Source organism: Neofelis nebulosa, chromosome 1, assembly GCF_028018385.1.
Source record: "Neofelis nebulosa isolate mNeoNeb1 chromosome 1, mNeoNeb1.pri, whole genome shotgun sequence".
Taxonomy (NCBI): domain Eukaryota; kingdom Metazoa; phylum Chordata; class Mammalia; order Carnivora; family Felidae; genus Neofelis; species Neofelis nebulosa.
In genome coordinates this window covers 17,613,619-17,630,358 of record NC_080782.1, presented here as the reverse complement: position 1 = coordinate 17,630,358, position 16,740 = coordinate 17,613,619, and the positions used below count along the sequence as shown (strand labels likewise).

Genomic DNA, 16,740 nt, shown 5'->3' with positions numbered 1-16,740 from the left:
GCTATTGTGAAGCACTTAACACTCTAGAAAAGCAGGCTGTAAAAGTCACATTAGGTCCTGCTTATGTGATCATGGCTATTTGAACTCAATTTCACTTGGATACCTGTTGTTACCTTTTTCTTAGACAATGTGTATACATTGCAACCTGTGACTTTATTCTTCCTCTTTGCTCTGGTAGCCTCCAGTCCAAAGCTCCTTTAAAAAATTTTTTTTCCAACGTTTTTTATTTATTTTTGGGACAGAGAGAGACAGACAGAGCATGAACGGGGGAAGGGCAGAGAGAGGGAGACACAGAATCGGAAACAGGGTCCAGGCTCCGAGCCATCAGCCCAGAGCCCGACGAGGGGCTCGAACTCACGGACGGCGAGATCGTGACCTGGCTGAAGTCGGACGCTTAACCGACTGCGCCACCCAGGCGCCCCCAAAGCTACTTTAAATCCTGCAAACTTTGAGCATCTCTATGACAGCCACTGCGTGAAGTGTTTAGGGAATAAAACCTAATGAAACACAGTCGTAGCCTATGAAAAGTTGCCAGCTTGATCATGTGATATGACTTATTTAATCAAAATCCTTTCCCAATGCCTATGTAACACTCCATTATTACCAGTTGCATTATTGTTATCACTTGCCTATGTTCTGATTTGTTTATTAACTTTTAAATGTGTTCTTTTAGAAAGATTTGACATACTCCCCTTGGAAGGCAGGTATACTGTTAATTAATTATCAAATTAATTGAACAACTATTTTCAGACTGCTGTAAAAATCTACACTCTGTTTTACATGAAATCAGCCAAATTTAGGTAAATATTTAGATCTTTTAATATTAATTATATTTTTGGATGAGGTAATGTCCATTGAATGTAAACAAGGCTAATTTTAGCCGTATTTGTGCAAGTGGTAGATATCTATGTTGGGGGGGGGGGTGAGAGGTAGTTGAAAGATTTCAATGAAATTGAAATGAAATTACCCCATTTTGAAACTGTGAAAGAACTATAAGAGAAAAACAAAGTAATTGGGAATAAAATGGAAAATATTTAGCAAAATGTCCACAAGGTGTGACTGAGCATTTTTTCCTCATATTTCCTGAAGCCTATAACCAAAATATTGTAATGAAATTTGATGAATGAACTTCACCATTCAATAAACATATTAAAGGTCTTCCTAACTTAATTTCTATGAATGTAACTAGAAGTTCTAAACGAGTGAATTACGGTGGTTGCTTTAGCCATGAGAAGGTACAATCCAAAGTACATTAATAGAAATTAAAACTGGAAAGAAGATATAAAAATTAAATTTTGTATTTTGAGTTTAGTTTTGTTTTTGCACTTTTATTTCCTTCCACACTCTTCCTTTCCTTATTTTAATATAAATAGACTGCCATTTAATCATTTAATATTGATTTTGATGACAAGTCAGTAAAATAGCCTATATCTTTTTCATGTTATGCCATACACAATTTCTAAAACTCCTTTAAGCAATGTATATATTTTCATTTTTAGAGGACATTCCAAATTTTCCTGATTCTGGTATATTTTATATAGATAGAAATTTTTCTAGGTTTTTCTGACTCAGTATCAAATTCATAGTAATGTACGTGCTCCACCTGGTGGTGAAAAGAAGCATTTCTTTTTTTTTTTTTAATGTTAAAAAAAAAAAAAAAAATTAAATAAATAATGGAGCAGATAGAACTCGATATCCTGATCTTGTATGTGTATAAAAGTAGCTTGTAGTATACCCAGGAAAAATTTACTAAATACTAAACACAAATTGAATATTAGTCAATAATATAATATACTTAAATCCATCATAGATTAAAATTTTGGTCAACTATCTTACAGGTTCTTTTTAGCTTAATGATTTACACTTACTGAGTACATACTGTCTCTCTATGGAATATATAAGAAAAATATAAAATATTTATATATATATTAGAAAATATAACCTTAACTTTCTATAAATATCTATCAATCTGTCATCTATCTTTATTTTATCTCTGTCTTGTGTCCCGGATTCTACCCTATTGGTACCATTTAATTACATGGATGTTCCTGCCCTTCCATTTAATATTAGGTACACTTTGAGGCTGTTAGTATTTAAAATGCTTCCTCACGCTAATTTTAAATTGAACACACTTTACTAGTTATAATTCCCAATTAAAATTCTAGAGCAGGACCTGTGGAAGTGAAAAGTGAAGTTATTATTCCTACTCATAATTCTTAACTTGACAGCAAATTCCTTTTTGATTGGCACTATTATGTTCTAAATGTGATTTACTTTAGATATAGTATATTTCTCAAGCCTAGTCATCTAACTATACACTTAACTAACTCCACTGACGGCATGAATTATACATGTCTTACCAGGTATTTTCCATCTGAAAGTTCCCGAGTCTTCTCCTATTGGCTCAGCCATTGGAAGAATAAGAGCTGTGGATCCTGATTTTGGACAAAATGCAGAAATTGAATACAATATTGTTCCAGGAGATGGGGGAAATTTGTTTGACATCGTCACAGATGAGGATACACAAGAAGGAGTCATCAAATTGAAAAAGGTACATAGACAAGGTTTTGAACAGTTGATTACCCAATAATAATTAAATCACAAAATGACTAAAAGTTGAAAATGACAGAAATTTTAATTTCCTTAAATGAGCACTATATTAAATTAAAAAAAGACCAAACGGCTCTGAAGTATTCACTTCCTCAGGTATTTGTATTCTGAAAATCAACAGATACATATTTTTTGTTGAAACAGGTCCATGAATTCATTTATTAAAAAATTCTTACAATAATTTAATTGTAATTTGATTTTTAATTGTTACAAACTTAAACAAATATATTAATTAAAATAAGATCTAGGGGCTCCTGGGTGGCTCAGTTGGTTAAGTGTCTGACTGTTGATTTTGGCTCAGGTCATGATCTTATGGTTTGTGAGTTCGAGCCTCATATTGGGTTCTGCACTAACAGCAGGGAGCCTGCTTGTGATTCTTTCTCTCCATCCCTCTCTGCCCCTCCCCTCTCACTGGCTTTCTCTCAAAATTAAAACAACAACAACAACAACAACAAACATTTAAAATAAAATAAAATAAAATAAAATAAAATAAAATAAAATAAAATAAGATCTAGAGGTAAATTCTAGCCCCACCAGCTTTGGTCTTACCGTCTCAGGACTTTTCTGAGACTATAAACGTCTATATAAATATCTAATTCACACATTGCTGGTAAAGGTTTATATCACAGTGGAAGAATCCCTATGTCAGTAATCTATACTACTGAGGAATGGAAGAAATGAACAAGGGTAATGCTGGCCTTGAGGAGGTTTTAAGGAGGTAACTGAAAAGAAGGATTAATGAGAGAGAGAGAGGAGGAAGGGGAGGGAGAATGAGAGGGAAAGATGAAAGGAGAGGGAGAGGGAGAAAGGGTGGGAGAGGGAAGGAAAGGCGGACTCTGATGGCAAGCCACTGAGTAATGTTAAATAGGTTAGGGGCGCCTGGGTGGCTTAGTTGGTTAAGCAACTGATTCTTGGTTTCTGCTCAGGTCATAATTTCGTAGCTCATGATAAGGAGCCACATGCTGGGCTCCATGCTAACAGCACAGAGCCTGCTTGGGATTCTCTCTTTTCTCTCTCTCTGCCCTTCCCTGCTCAAGAGCATGCTCTCCATCTCTCTCTATCTCTCTCTATCAAAATAATAATAATAATAAAAGGGATTAATACAGAGGAGAATCGCAGAAGGGGAGAGCACAATTGTCAATATTAGACAGGTTAGAATCTGTGTTTTGTTGGGGAGTGACTTGAAGAAGGGTTATGGAAATTTGAGAAAGAAAAATCACAATTATATTTAGGACGTGTAGATTGTTTCCATATCAGTGAAGCACATTATAGGAATTTTTAAGAATGGAGTGTAGGAAAAACAGTGATACTCATTTAATTTAGTACTGTTTTCTCCTCTGCTACAAAGCATGTTGTATTCAACCCAAACTGCAGTATATCATATACATTTAATAACGGAAATTATTTTAACCTACAAGAAGTATATTTGCAGTCATTCCCATGAATGAGGTTGATGTTTCCAGATTTGCTCAGGAACTCTGAATTTTAACAAAGAAATGATATATATGACTATAAAAACAATATTGAAAGTAAACACAATTTTCATATAGATTATTTATCACTTTTTATTTCCACTATTGCACATAAACTGTACCTTTCCTACAAATTAATTTAACCACATGACCTCATTCAGCACAATTATGCATTTATGTTTAATTTTCAAAGTACTCTTAAAAACTATGTGTCACATTCTTATCAACTTTACTCCTTTATTGTTTCTTCTTGCTTTGCTCATTTTTCTCTTTTCTATTCAGTAGAAAGTCAATGAAAAGTCTTATCACTTATTTTTTCTCAAAAAGCACTATACTTAAATGACTTACAAACATTAATTTAAATGGAGCAAATATGAATTCTCTTAGTAATAAAGAAAATAATAGAAAATATTTTACATCAACAGTTAATAAAATGTATGTATGAAAATAAGTAAATTTACAAAGTAAAATTGAGGTACAGAAGAGTCAATATTGTGTATACTATATATTTAAAATCTATATACGCATGTATATTTAAAGTTATACCTATATTTTATATTTATACACATTTTATATATTTTTATTTATACATATTTATCATCTGTGCCAATAAAACATTGATGTCTAAGTGTCAACCTGGGAAAATGTGTGGGAAAATGTGTGTTACTTTTTAACACAATTGAAAACATGGCTAACTATAGTCTTTACATTACATCAAAATGGCTTGATCTTTGAAAGTAAATATTTAGTTATATAAATCAATTTTCGTAAATATTTACCTATTATACATCCTCACTAAAGCAATGAGAACAGACCTGTTCCCTTTTTAGCTTATGAAAGATTCATAAAAAGAGTGAAATTTTTGAACAATTTTATTTTGTTGCATTTTTTGATTTAATTTTTTGAGATTTCTCTTTCTTAAGGAGATTACAAAGGATTTATGAAATTATGACATAATGTTGTTAAAATTGACTTACATAATAAAGAAAACCAGTCTGAAATGTGTATCTCCAAGTATAAAAAGTACATTTTTCTTCCTGCAGTGGATGAATAATTGTCCATTTTGCTGGCATAAAATTTGTCATTTAAATAAAGTTCAGTGTCCATAACTAACGTTCACTCCTTCATTCAACAGGTACTGATGGGGAAGTCACTAAATCTGAGAGCCCACTCTCGATTCTGGGTATAAAGCAGTAAACAAAACAGATCCAATCCCTGAACTGAAGCAGCTTCCACTTAGTTGGGAAAGACAGATGATAAATGCAAAATCACTGACAGCAGCTATAAATTCAAGCTTGAAAAGCGTAAAGCAGGGTACAGGGATACAAGTCATTACTGCATGTGGTGGCTCTTATAATGAGGTGGTCAAAAAACGTTTCTCTGACAGGATGAAATTTCAGCAGAGTCTTGAATGAAGCAGGAAATGAACCATGTAGTGTCTGAGTGAAGCTTGTTCCAGAAAGATTGGGCAGCAGCTGCAAGGAATCCAGTGGGTTGAGTGCACTAATGAAAGGGTTCCCAGCCAGAAATGAAGTCAAAGGTGCAGAGAAAGGGCCCTTCTTGGAAAGCCCAATAGGCCAGTCAGTCCAAGGACTCGAATTAGATCATGGTATGGGAAAGCCCAGGGTGACTTTAGATCTAAGTTACCTCTATCCTTGTAAAGCTGGGATACTGTGGTGTTCTGAGAATAATGACTAGGAAGTAAGGATAGAAATAGACCAGTTACAAACCTACAGAAATAATCCCAGAAACCGTTGATGGAGGTATGGACCATGCCTTGCGTAGTAATTGAGGTTGTGAGAAACGGTGAGATTCTGGCGACATTTTAAAGGGACAGCCAAAACATACTTTCCTAAAAATTCTGATCATCCAGCAAATTACCAAAGAATTGAATAGATTTGTTCTTAGTGTTGTGATTTGTCTTAATGTCTAAGTGAGGAAAACCTAGAGGCAATCTTTTGGAAAGGACAATTGTAGCTTGCAGAGTTAATCTATTAAATCTCAAAAAAGACAAATATCCCAGGAGATCACTTCTGTAACAAAATTTTAAAGTTACCTATTATCTGTCTACCTACCTACTTACATACCTACCTACATATCTATCTGCTGTATGTATTATATTTTGTGTGTTTCTACAAATATGTACGTGTAGAATTATGACTTGATTAAACATGGCAGAATGATTTCTTGAAAATAAAACCATTAGAAAAATTCTGTTGAATAGAGCCCATGAGAAACTCAAAATTAATTTAAACAACTGCCGTTCTTTAGAGTTTTGGGGGAGGGGTGAAGAATGCATTATAGAATTAGTTGTGTGTATATTCAGTAAGTTCTCAGAAAAGTTTACCTTGTACTTACCTTTAGGAGTCGTAGAAAAATTAGGTGTGTGATGATAAATAAATATGTAAACGTCAATAGCACTATTCCAGTTACATGGTGATCTTTAAATTAGTTTTTTAAAAAATCTCCCTTCAACATCTCAGCATAAAATTATAAAAAAGGGTTTTAATTAAAACCAAATTCATGCAGGAATTATGTTGTTAATGCATTTAGAAAGTCCAAAATATATTCTACCTTTGAATATGGAGCTATTTGATAAATATCAGTTACTTTCATTGTTTGGCTAACATTGAGTATGATATTTTGTTTACCGAGTTTTTCTTTTCTGAACTCAATAAACAAAATACTGGGTGTTGTATGTAAGTGATGAATCACTAAATTGTCCTCCTGAAACCAACACTACACTGTATTTAACTGGAATTTAAATGACATCTTAAAATAAAATAAAATAAAATAAAATAAAATAAAATAAAATAAAATACAAAGTTCTCGGAAGCACATATTCTAGTTATTGTTTTATCTCCAAAATCTTTATTTGCTTTCCCTTTACCACTTCCCCTCTCTCTTTCTGAGGAGGGTGTAAGTGAATAAAAATGATAGTCAGGTTTATGAGCAGAGAAGAATAAAAAAAAAAACTTTTATTAATTTATTTTTTAACGTCAGCCTGAATTCAGTTTATGAGCCCTATGCCATAATGTTATTTCACTGTGTCACATTGAATTCAGAATAACATTATGAAACTTTACAAATCTTCTTAAGGCACAGGCTATTGGTAAAAAATAAAACAAAACACACAAAAAACTACCCTTAGTCTACACTTATGTCACATTGCATTGAGCAGAATTTAAACAAATAGAAAGTACCCTATATGTTCTTAAGTATTATAACATTAAAAACACTAACAAAATCAAAATATTAGCTGTTAAAAGTTTCATCCCATCTAAAAATTAAGAGATAGGCTACATTTAAAACGAGAGCATAAAGCATTTTAAATTGAGCAATTTTATTCTTAATTGAAAAAGGAAAGGAAATATATTTTACTCTAGTTTTTTTTCTACTGGAGAAGTGAGAATAAATATAATTTATTATATAATTACATAGTTAACAGATATAAATATAAAATTACATGAGTTAAAAACTTTGAGGGACTAAAAATAGAAATATATTTATAGAAGCACTGTAATTTCCTTGTTACTATTAAGAAATAAAAGCAATGACAATACTGTTGTCAACATTTAAGTTCTGCAAAAGGACAATTTTATTATCTTCCATAATTTCTCAGTTCTCTACCATTTCTACAAAAATGTCTGTTGGTAACTAGGAAATAAAGAGTGCATGTTTAAAGTAAAGAATGATGATGTGATTTCCTCTTTATTTTTAAATAAGTAAAACTTTTGGTTTAAAAAAGAATTCTTACTCTTTGATGTTAGTTGGAAATATTATTTCATTCCAAATAAACATAACTGTTTTCACACTGAATCCAAAGCAGAATTATTTTTTTCCCGTAAAAAAAGGAAGTAAAATGTTGTATTCTTTACCAGGATTTTTAGTAAATAGGCTAAGCTCTCAGCGGGTCCCACTGAACCCTTCATATTTTACTTAGGTCCTGTTGGTAAAACTCATTTTCTTTTTGAAGTCAAATGGCAAGGAAAGGCTTTCACACCAAATTATTTGGTGAAGAGCACCACCATGTGGTTAATTTTTGAATAACTCTAAGGGGAAACCGATGAAAAAATTTGGAATCGCTTATTTTATGTAGGCAAACATACACCTTTATTAAATTTAAGACACTCCTGTTTTTAGCCAGTCTGACATGCTTAAGTTTAAAGAAAAAAATAAGTGGTGTTCTTTATTTGTTTCTGTAAATATGTCCCAGTTTTTGTAAATGTTTGTCATCACCTTTTCTTTTAAACATCTTACCTAACTTTGCTAATCAGTCTTATAAACTCTACACTGGCTCCTAGACTGAAATTACCAAAGCAGCTCGTTTTGCTTCCCATCAGGCATTTAAAACTGTGTGTTCTATAGTCTGTTCAAACTCAGAATGACCAGAGTCAAATTCCTTCTCTTCTCCCAACAAGAGTGCTTCTGTTCTTCTCCTTCCTAGATAAGGCTCCACTTCCTCTCCAGTTTCGTAACCCCCAAATCTAGACTTTTTTGTTATGTTGCTTCTATTGCCATCAGCTTCCTTGTGACAAATAGGACATAAGTCCTGGCCACTAATTTCTCCTGAACATGGGTTAAAATGTCCCTCTTTCTCTGCCTACTGGGTTGCCATGCATCCTCCTGGTTATTCCTTCTACCACTGCAATGGCCATTCTCTGAATATATTTACTTAACTTACCCTTTCCTCTATGAGTGGTTGAAACCTAACCCTGTTTCTCTTACTCTCATGCTAAAGTCCTTTTTTTTTTGTTTCCATCATTAGTAAGATACCAAGCAAATTGTCTGTTTTGTATTATCATCTGCTGCACACATGAATAAGCACGCACATATATACAGGCTATTTTCCAACCATACGAAATTCACTGCAATTTCTGCCAAATGCACTAGTCTTCCTTTTGCACAGAAGACACTGCCCCACATAAGTTTCTTAGTTGATTCTTTCTATTGTTGTTGTTGTTGTTGTTGTTGTTGTTGTTGTTTTTAACTATCTCCCATGTCTCATACCAAAGACTTTCATGAGTCCCTCAGGCAAAGCTGATCACTTCTTACTTTCTTCCAAAACGTCAGCATTTCTTTCAAGCGCCTACGATACTTATAGCATTAATACTTTAAACACATCTATTATTCCTACTATATTTGAGCCCCCTAAAGCCACTTTATCATATCTGTATTTGTGTTGTCACAATAAAGGACATTCTTGAAATATACAGGGTGTTTAAATTTTTTATTGACTACAGAACAAATGCATTGTGTTGGTTTATTGTTTTAATTTATGATGCATCATTTTTTAGTTCTCAGTACTATGTAAAGTTTAATGTATTTTATAAATTACTTAGAAAGATAGTGTTTTACTGATTATGCATATGAGAAATAAGAAACTCAAAGAAAAAAGGTAACATTTTCAAAGTTGAACAGCTTGTAAATTATAGTATGTTTGAAAAGCATATTAACTGTTATAACTATTGTTACCAACAATATATGTTAGAAGTAAAATGTGAGAGGGGCGCCTGGTTGGCTCAGTCAGTTGGGCCTCTGACTTTTTCTCAGGTCATGATCTTACCGTTCATAGGTTCAAGCCCCACATCAGACTCTATGCTGACAGCTCAGAACCTTCTCAGGAACCTGCTTTGGATTCTGTGTCTCCCTCTCTCTCTGCCCCTCCCCCACTCACTCTCTCCCTCTCTCTCTCTCTCTCTCTCTCTCTCTCAAAAATAATTAAACATTAAAAAAAAGAGAAGTAAATTGTGAACTTGGTTATTCAAGAAAGCTCAAAAAATAATTGGCTTCCCTAGATGATCATGATCTATACTGTGTGTGCATGTAAAACACGTATTTTACTTAAGTATTTATAAAAGTTAATGTAATATTTCATTTTTAGGGTAAAATCTTTCTTTTACCCCAAACCCTTAACTAGAAGCACTAGAGTTTCTTTCAGTATTCTTTTTTGTTTTGTTTTGTCTTGCTGATTTAGTTACTGAATTTGTTCCAAAAAGTATCATCACTAAAATATGGGCATAGAGCGAATAATGCCCATGATTCTTAAACTAATTCATTAAAACTATCAAAAATTCGTAGTGCTACAAAAATCTGGAGTCTAAATTATGCCCACAAAAATTAAAGGCATTTCTAACAAATAGTTCTGTGACAAATTTATGTAGAGGTAACTTTTAGGAAGTACATGTTTCTTCACTTTAATAATTTTATTTAGAAAATACGTTTTTTGTCTGGTCATTCCATTGGGTTTCTTTTTGTTTTAGTTTTTTTTTTTTTTTTAATTTTAAAACTGAAAGGCTGTTGAAATTTGTCGACAACTAAAATTCAGGTTTTAAAAATGGCCACATTTGACTTGTTTCCCTTTTTTGTTGGGGAATTTTTACCTAATCATGTAACAACTTTTATGCATCAAATAATTAGTTCATGGGGGCACCTGGCTGGCTCAGCTGGTTGAGCTTCAGACTCTTTGTTTTGGCTGAGGTCATGATCTCCTGGATTGTAAGTTCAAGCCCAGTGTTGGGCTCCGTGCTGACAGTGCGGAGTCTGTTTGAGATTCTCTCTCTGCTCCTCCCCACTCTCCTTCAGCACACAGGCTCTCTCTCTCTCTCTCAAAAATAGGTAAATAAACTTAAACAAAAATAATTACCTCTCTAGTTTTTAGTAAGTTGCTGAGTTGAATTCCTTCCTCAACAGTGATAGGATACACAAACTGCCATCTACCCCCAACACACAGAACATGATCTGACCCCCAAGTTTTACACTTTTCCATACCATTTATTGCTGCCCAACATGGTACATATTTTGCCTATGTATCTTATTGTTGGCCATCAACTCCTAGAAGACAGCAAACTCCACACAGGTGGTGATTTTTGTCTGCTTTGCTCAGTTCTAGCATGGGTAATCATGTCTAGAACGTGGTAGGATGTTCAAAAAATATTCATTGAAAGGTATAGAATTTATTCTATGGAATTTAACCTTTGCTCACCTTCCATCAGGGTCATTAGCTTCTGACTTCCCCATGCGTGGTTCTTCTTATCTCAGTTCCTATCATTATTACATCCTCAGGAATGCATTTCCTGGGTGCCCGGGTGGCTCAGTCGGTTAAGAGGTCAATTTGGCTCAATCATGCATGATCTTGTGACTTGTGGGTTTGAGCCCCATATCTTGCTCTCTGCTGTTGGCATGGAGCCCACACTTTGGATCCTGTCTCCCTCTCTCTGTCCCTCCCCAGCTCAAACTCACTCTCTGTCTTTGTCTCTCTCAAAAGTAAATAAACATGAAAAAAATGCACTTCCAATGTGCTCTATGTAATTATGTTTCCTCGTGTCTTATTACCTCATTTTCCTCATAAATCTTAACACTAGCTGAAAATGATGTACTTACTAATTTTTGTTGTTGTTGTTGTTGTTGTTGTTGTTGTGGCCATCCTTTTCTACAATATAAGGCTTGTGATAAAATGGACTTCATTTAACTTGTTAACCACTCTATTCTCAACACCAAACATTTGATTTGATCAATGTGCATTTAAATTGATGTGAATAAATCAAAGAAGTACGTGCACATATCATCTACGAATGATTTTCTATGTAACATGAGTTGTGGTCAAGTTCTGGAATAAATTCTTATGAAACAGAAAGTGCCAGCAACAAATAAATAAATTGGTTACCATGTTGATCATAAAACTAAGTTTTGGAAAACTTAATTTTCCTTTAAAATGACGCTTGATCAGAAAATCTTATCTTTGTAGCACACCCTGGCGCAAAGAAATTACTTTGTAAGATCTTTTCCGTCTTGTCTTTTCATCATGGTTCAGGCTGGTATAAGTCTGTTTTCTGCTTGTCCTGAAAGGCACCTACCCTGATTTGGATAAAGGTTCAGCCTTCAGTCATTTGGATTGATTGAAAAAATTTCCTTCCATTGGCCATTTAGAACCACTATATGATAGAGAAAGTAGAATCTTATTACTAAAAAATACATTGTGTTGAGTGATGACTTTACTCTGTTGGCAAAATAATACCGATACATGTTAACCATAAAAATTGAAGGAGTAAAAATAGAGGAGTAAAAAGTAAAGACAGATGGAAGTGTGGGTCAGAGGATACCGTAACTGGGTCCTCTGCTGAAACCTCAGCACCTCTCAGGCTGAAATCAAGGCGTCGGCTGGGGTGCCATCTGATTTGAAGCTTAAAGACACTTTCCAAGGTTATTGGTTGTGGGCAGAATTCATTTCTTTGTGGCTTTATGACTGAGGTCGGTATTTCTTGCTAGTTATTGGCTAGGTTTCAGTGTCAACTCCGATAGGTGCCCCTTGAGTACTTGCCAGGTGGTTTCTACCCTTAGGACAGCCCGGTGAGCTTTCTAGGCAAAAGGACCCAAGGTGATCATGTCAGAATAATCTTACGTTAGAAGATAGGGGTCAGTATGATGGAAAATTATATTTCACATTCATAGAGCATTTAGGGTTTATAAAAACAGGAAACATATGTTTCTATGTCCTTTAATTTGAATGACCTAGCACAGCCCTCTTTCTTACACATCGGTTTCTCTCATTCATTAAACGAGATGACATGTTTCTCACCAATTTCTGAGTTTGTTGAATGTAGAAAAAGCAAATCTTGTCATTGCACCCAGGAAACATTCCAAGCCTCACCACCATGTAGGCTGTTGATATTTTTTAAATTAATTCAATATTAAATGGCTTAATTTTGTTAGATATTTCTTCTTTTTCTCAACCTAAAGTTACCATTTTAATAATTTGAATTTTGTTAATTCCACTGAGACACTATTACAATAAGCCTAACTGAGGTTCAAAAGGATATCCCTTTAATATTTAAAAATGGTTTTCCTATCTTGCTTTGGTCTTCATTCTACGTAAACATTCTCAGTAATTGTTAACAGTTTCATATTTTCTGCTTGAATAATGCTTTGCTGTCCTATTCTGGCAATTGGTTTTTGTTGTTGTTGTTTGTTGTTTTGTTTTGCTTTTTCATGATTTTGATTCCTTTAACAAAACACAGTAGTCAAGCGGTAGGCTTATCGAAATAGCATCATGGGACTACCTCCTTTTTCGTTCTTGATATTATGTTCCTATTCAGTTAACCAATAGCTAAAATATCAATGATGGCATATTATGCATGCCATTATTTACTTTTATTGGCTTAATGATAAATTGAAATTCTTAACAAAACAGATGGAAATTGAAGAAAATCAATATCATATTGACATAATATAATAGGCAAATAGGCATGAGACAAGTCACTAAAAATACATAAAAAGATAAAAGAAAACATTGAGCGCAAAGCAGATAAAAAATGAATAAAATTGGACAAATTAGATAAATAAGGGAATAATTACAGGGAAAATAAATATAGATTCCCCTGAATGAAAATGATTGTGAACAGAACTTAATGTCACGTCTCGGTGGTGTTACTATTTGCTCTAATAAACTCCATGGAATTGTGAGAGTTTTTGAGGATTTCACAGGGATGTTTTAAAATTTTCCATTTTCATCCTCATAAAAAATATAAAATTTTTTTTATAAAAATTTTTTATAAAAACTGTATCCATCCGCATAAAATTATGGTCTTATCCTTAAGGGAGAAATAGATCTCCCTTATTTTCCCCAGGTGTGCTGAGGCAAAAAACAGATCTGTTGACACAGCAATTAGCAAGTCATTGGAGTCATAGCAGAGGGAATTAATTTAGAAAACAGAAACTACTAAAGGTCCCTGAAAATCTCTATGTTAATGTTAATTTCATATTGTTTTAGTTTTTCATAGGTGATGAGAAGGGAGAGCCATTGACTCTAAAGTTTATATAAAGCACCGTGGCAACCCCATATTTCCAGAATGTAATATTTTCAGTTATTTGTAACATAAAACAAATATTCAGGATAAAAGTGAAAATAAATAGTAGTAACGTATTAAAATAGAGAATCAGTGACTTCTGGACAAATGACTTCCAAACACCATGTTTCACAATTGTCTTTAATTTGATCATATATGTTCAAGGTAAAAGATTGGTAAAATATCCTAATGATGCATTACAATGCCTACTAATTATATATACAATGCTGAGAACACCAAAGACCAAAACTCTATAATTACCACTGTGTATGCTTTAAATCCTGACAGAGTCCTTTTTTTTTTAGTGAAAAGACTTAAACAGTAAAAAATATTTAATGAAAAATTATATTACTGTCAAAATAAGAAGAGTAGTTCAAGAAAAAACAAACAAACATATTTTGTACCAAATTTTAAACTGGAATATAGACTGTCCTAGCTATCCAATTTCAATTTTATTGTATTTTAATGATAGCTTAATTCCACTAGATGTCAGTATTGTATAAGATCAGAAAATAACTTGCCTTAAAATTTCTCTTGGTGTTTTAACTCCTCCTACAAAATGAATAAGCCCTACTTAAGCATGTATGTGCACATACGTGCCATTTTAGTATATGCAACTAATTATCGTTACAAGTTACCCAGAGTAATCTACAAGAGCGTGATTCCGAAAATGTGTCTTTACCCACTAATTACAAGCTTTGAAACCGATTCAGAATTGGTATTACCTTGCAAATGTTCTGAAACAATGTTCACCATCTTTGCCACATTCTATATGCATGCACCTCTTCATTTTCGATTTGTCCTTATTCCAGCCATTAGACTTTGAAACAAAGAAGGCATATACTTTTAAAGTAGAAGCCTCCAACCTTCACATTGACCACAGATTTCACTCCGCGGGCCCTTTTAAAGACACAGCCACAGTGAAGATCAGTGTGCTGGATATTGACGAACCACCGGTGTTTAGCAAGCCGCTCTATACCATGGAGGTTTATGAAGACACTCCAGTTGGGACCATCATCGGTGCTGTCACTGCACAAGACCTAGATGTGGGCAGTAGTGCTGTTCGGTAAGAAAAAGAAACTTTTCATTTTCTGTGTGTCGGAAGAGAAAGGAAAAACGATGCTCTGTCCAAACCTGCATGGATGATTTAGTTTGGGGAAAATGTTATGCCTTCGCGTGATACGTATTAGAGGAAAAGCCACAGGATTTGAACAAAGACATCTGCTATCAGTCCCTGTAGCAGTGGCTTAACAGTGGCATGATGGTGAACATGTTACTCAAGCTAACCAGTCACGATTTTCCTTTGTAAAAGGCATTTATTAATACAACCTCAAAGGATGAATTCCCATGATTCATGATATGGAGATACTTTCACAGTACCTGAAGTATAGTAGACATTTAATACATTTTTTCAATGACTCAAAAATCTCTGTCTCTTGCTGGAAGTTAGTGTTTGAGAAAGATGGTTTGACCACTTGCCATTTGCAGTTCATTTTTTTCACTGACAATTGTGTCCACTGATGAAAGCATTTAGAGCCAGTTCTAGGGTAAGATGAATTATGGGATTGCTCAAAGCCCAGACGTTACAAAGAGCTCCTTTTGCTATAAGGCTGCTGGGTAGTGAGTCAACAAAGCCATCGGTAGAGTAAGAAAAGAATCTCTCTCTCTCCTTCCTCCCGAAACCCATACATTCCATTTGTACTACTACTGAAACAGTGGGGTTTCCCTATCCCTCTCTTATACATCGATTCTGCAACATAGTTTGAGACTTCCTATTGATTCAACTCTATTTCTTCTGAACCTTTCAATTCCCTGCTAGCTGCCCATATCCCACATGCATAAAAGCACTGGGAAACCAAAAACAAACAAAAAAAAAAGTAGAAAAGAAAGAGAGAGAACAGTGTGCGATTTGTTCTGAATCTTCCACCTCTAAGGGGTTAAACCTTCATATACAAAATCAGATCAAAGAAAAGTTGGCTTTTGATGCAAAAACACTATTGACCTAAGGAAAATATATAGACATATCTTATAAGACTTTCTGTCATGGGGCAATAATACAAAAAATGCATAAATCATTCAGTGGTTACCTCAACACATTCATAGCATATAGGAAAGTCTCAGGAAATGGCTTGAGAGCAGGTAAGCCTTGTTCTTTGTATTCATGTGAATCTATCTCCCAAGATGGTCTGAGTATTCCTCTTCTCGAAACACGTCAGTGGTCAGGAGAGAACGCTAAAGAAGCACCATTTGTCTTGGGAAAGAGAAGAGAAATAGAAACTCCTGAGTGCCCCTACATGTCAGGTTGAATGCTGGTTAATTTCCTCATTGGATTCAAGTTGTTGTTCTACATGTCCATTTTACAACATGACTCACACTCGGTTAAACTCCAGAAGTGTGTGTTTATTACTAGTGTTTGTAGAAGCGTTCTCAAGAATCAGCTCTGTTAGTAGCTGTTATATATTAACCTGTCATCATTCATCAATCCTATTCTTAAGACCACAAGTGTGCTGTTGATAATTGTGAAACTGGGAAATGCCTCGTGAGTAGATTTACGGGGAATTTCGAGAATATAAACAGTTACAGAAGAAATATTGAAGGCTGTAAGGAAAGTAGTAGGTAAATAAATATGGATTGAAATTCTCTATGATACATACAGTAAATGAGAATTCTGGAACATAGTGAAACACGATATCTAGAGAACATGCTAAGTTATTTAATTTACTGTATGTTCTATCTTTGAAGACTGATCAAAGCATGATGGGATCAAAATATTTGTAAAATACGAACTTAATGCAGTATGTCAAAAACAAAAC

The 16,740-nt window shown here is 34.1% G+C and overlaps 1 protein-coding gene across 5 annotated transcripts in view; it reads left to right on the top strand.

Moving 5' to 3' along the window:
* The window catches only part of CDH12 (cadherin 12), a 1,057,614-nt gene that overhangs the window by 995,003 nt on the left and 45,871 nt on the right, over positions 1-16,740 (top strand). For all 5 annotated transcript variants that reach the window (XM_058716265.1, XM_058716257.1, XM_058716243.1 and 2 more), the window contains 2 exons: positions 2,364-2,551; positions 14,740-14,993. In XM_058716265.1, the coding sequence (XP_058572248.1) occupies positions 2,364-2,551; positions 14,740-14,993 (442 nt within the window). The remainder of the gene's footprint in view (positions 1-2,363; positions 2,552-14,739; positions 14,994-16,740) is intronic.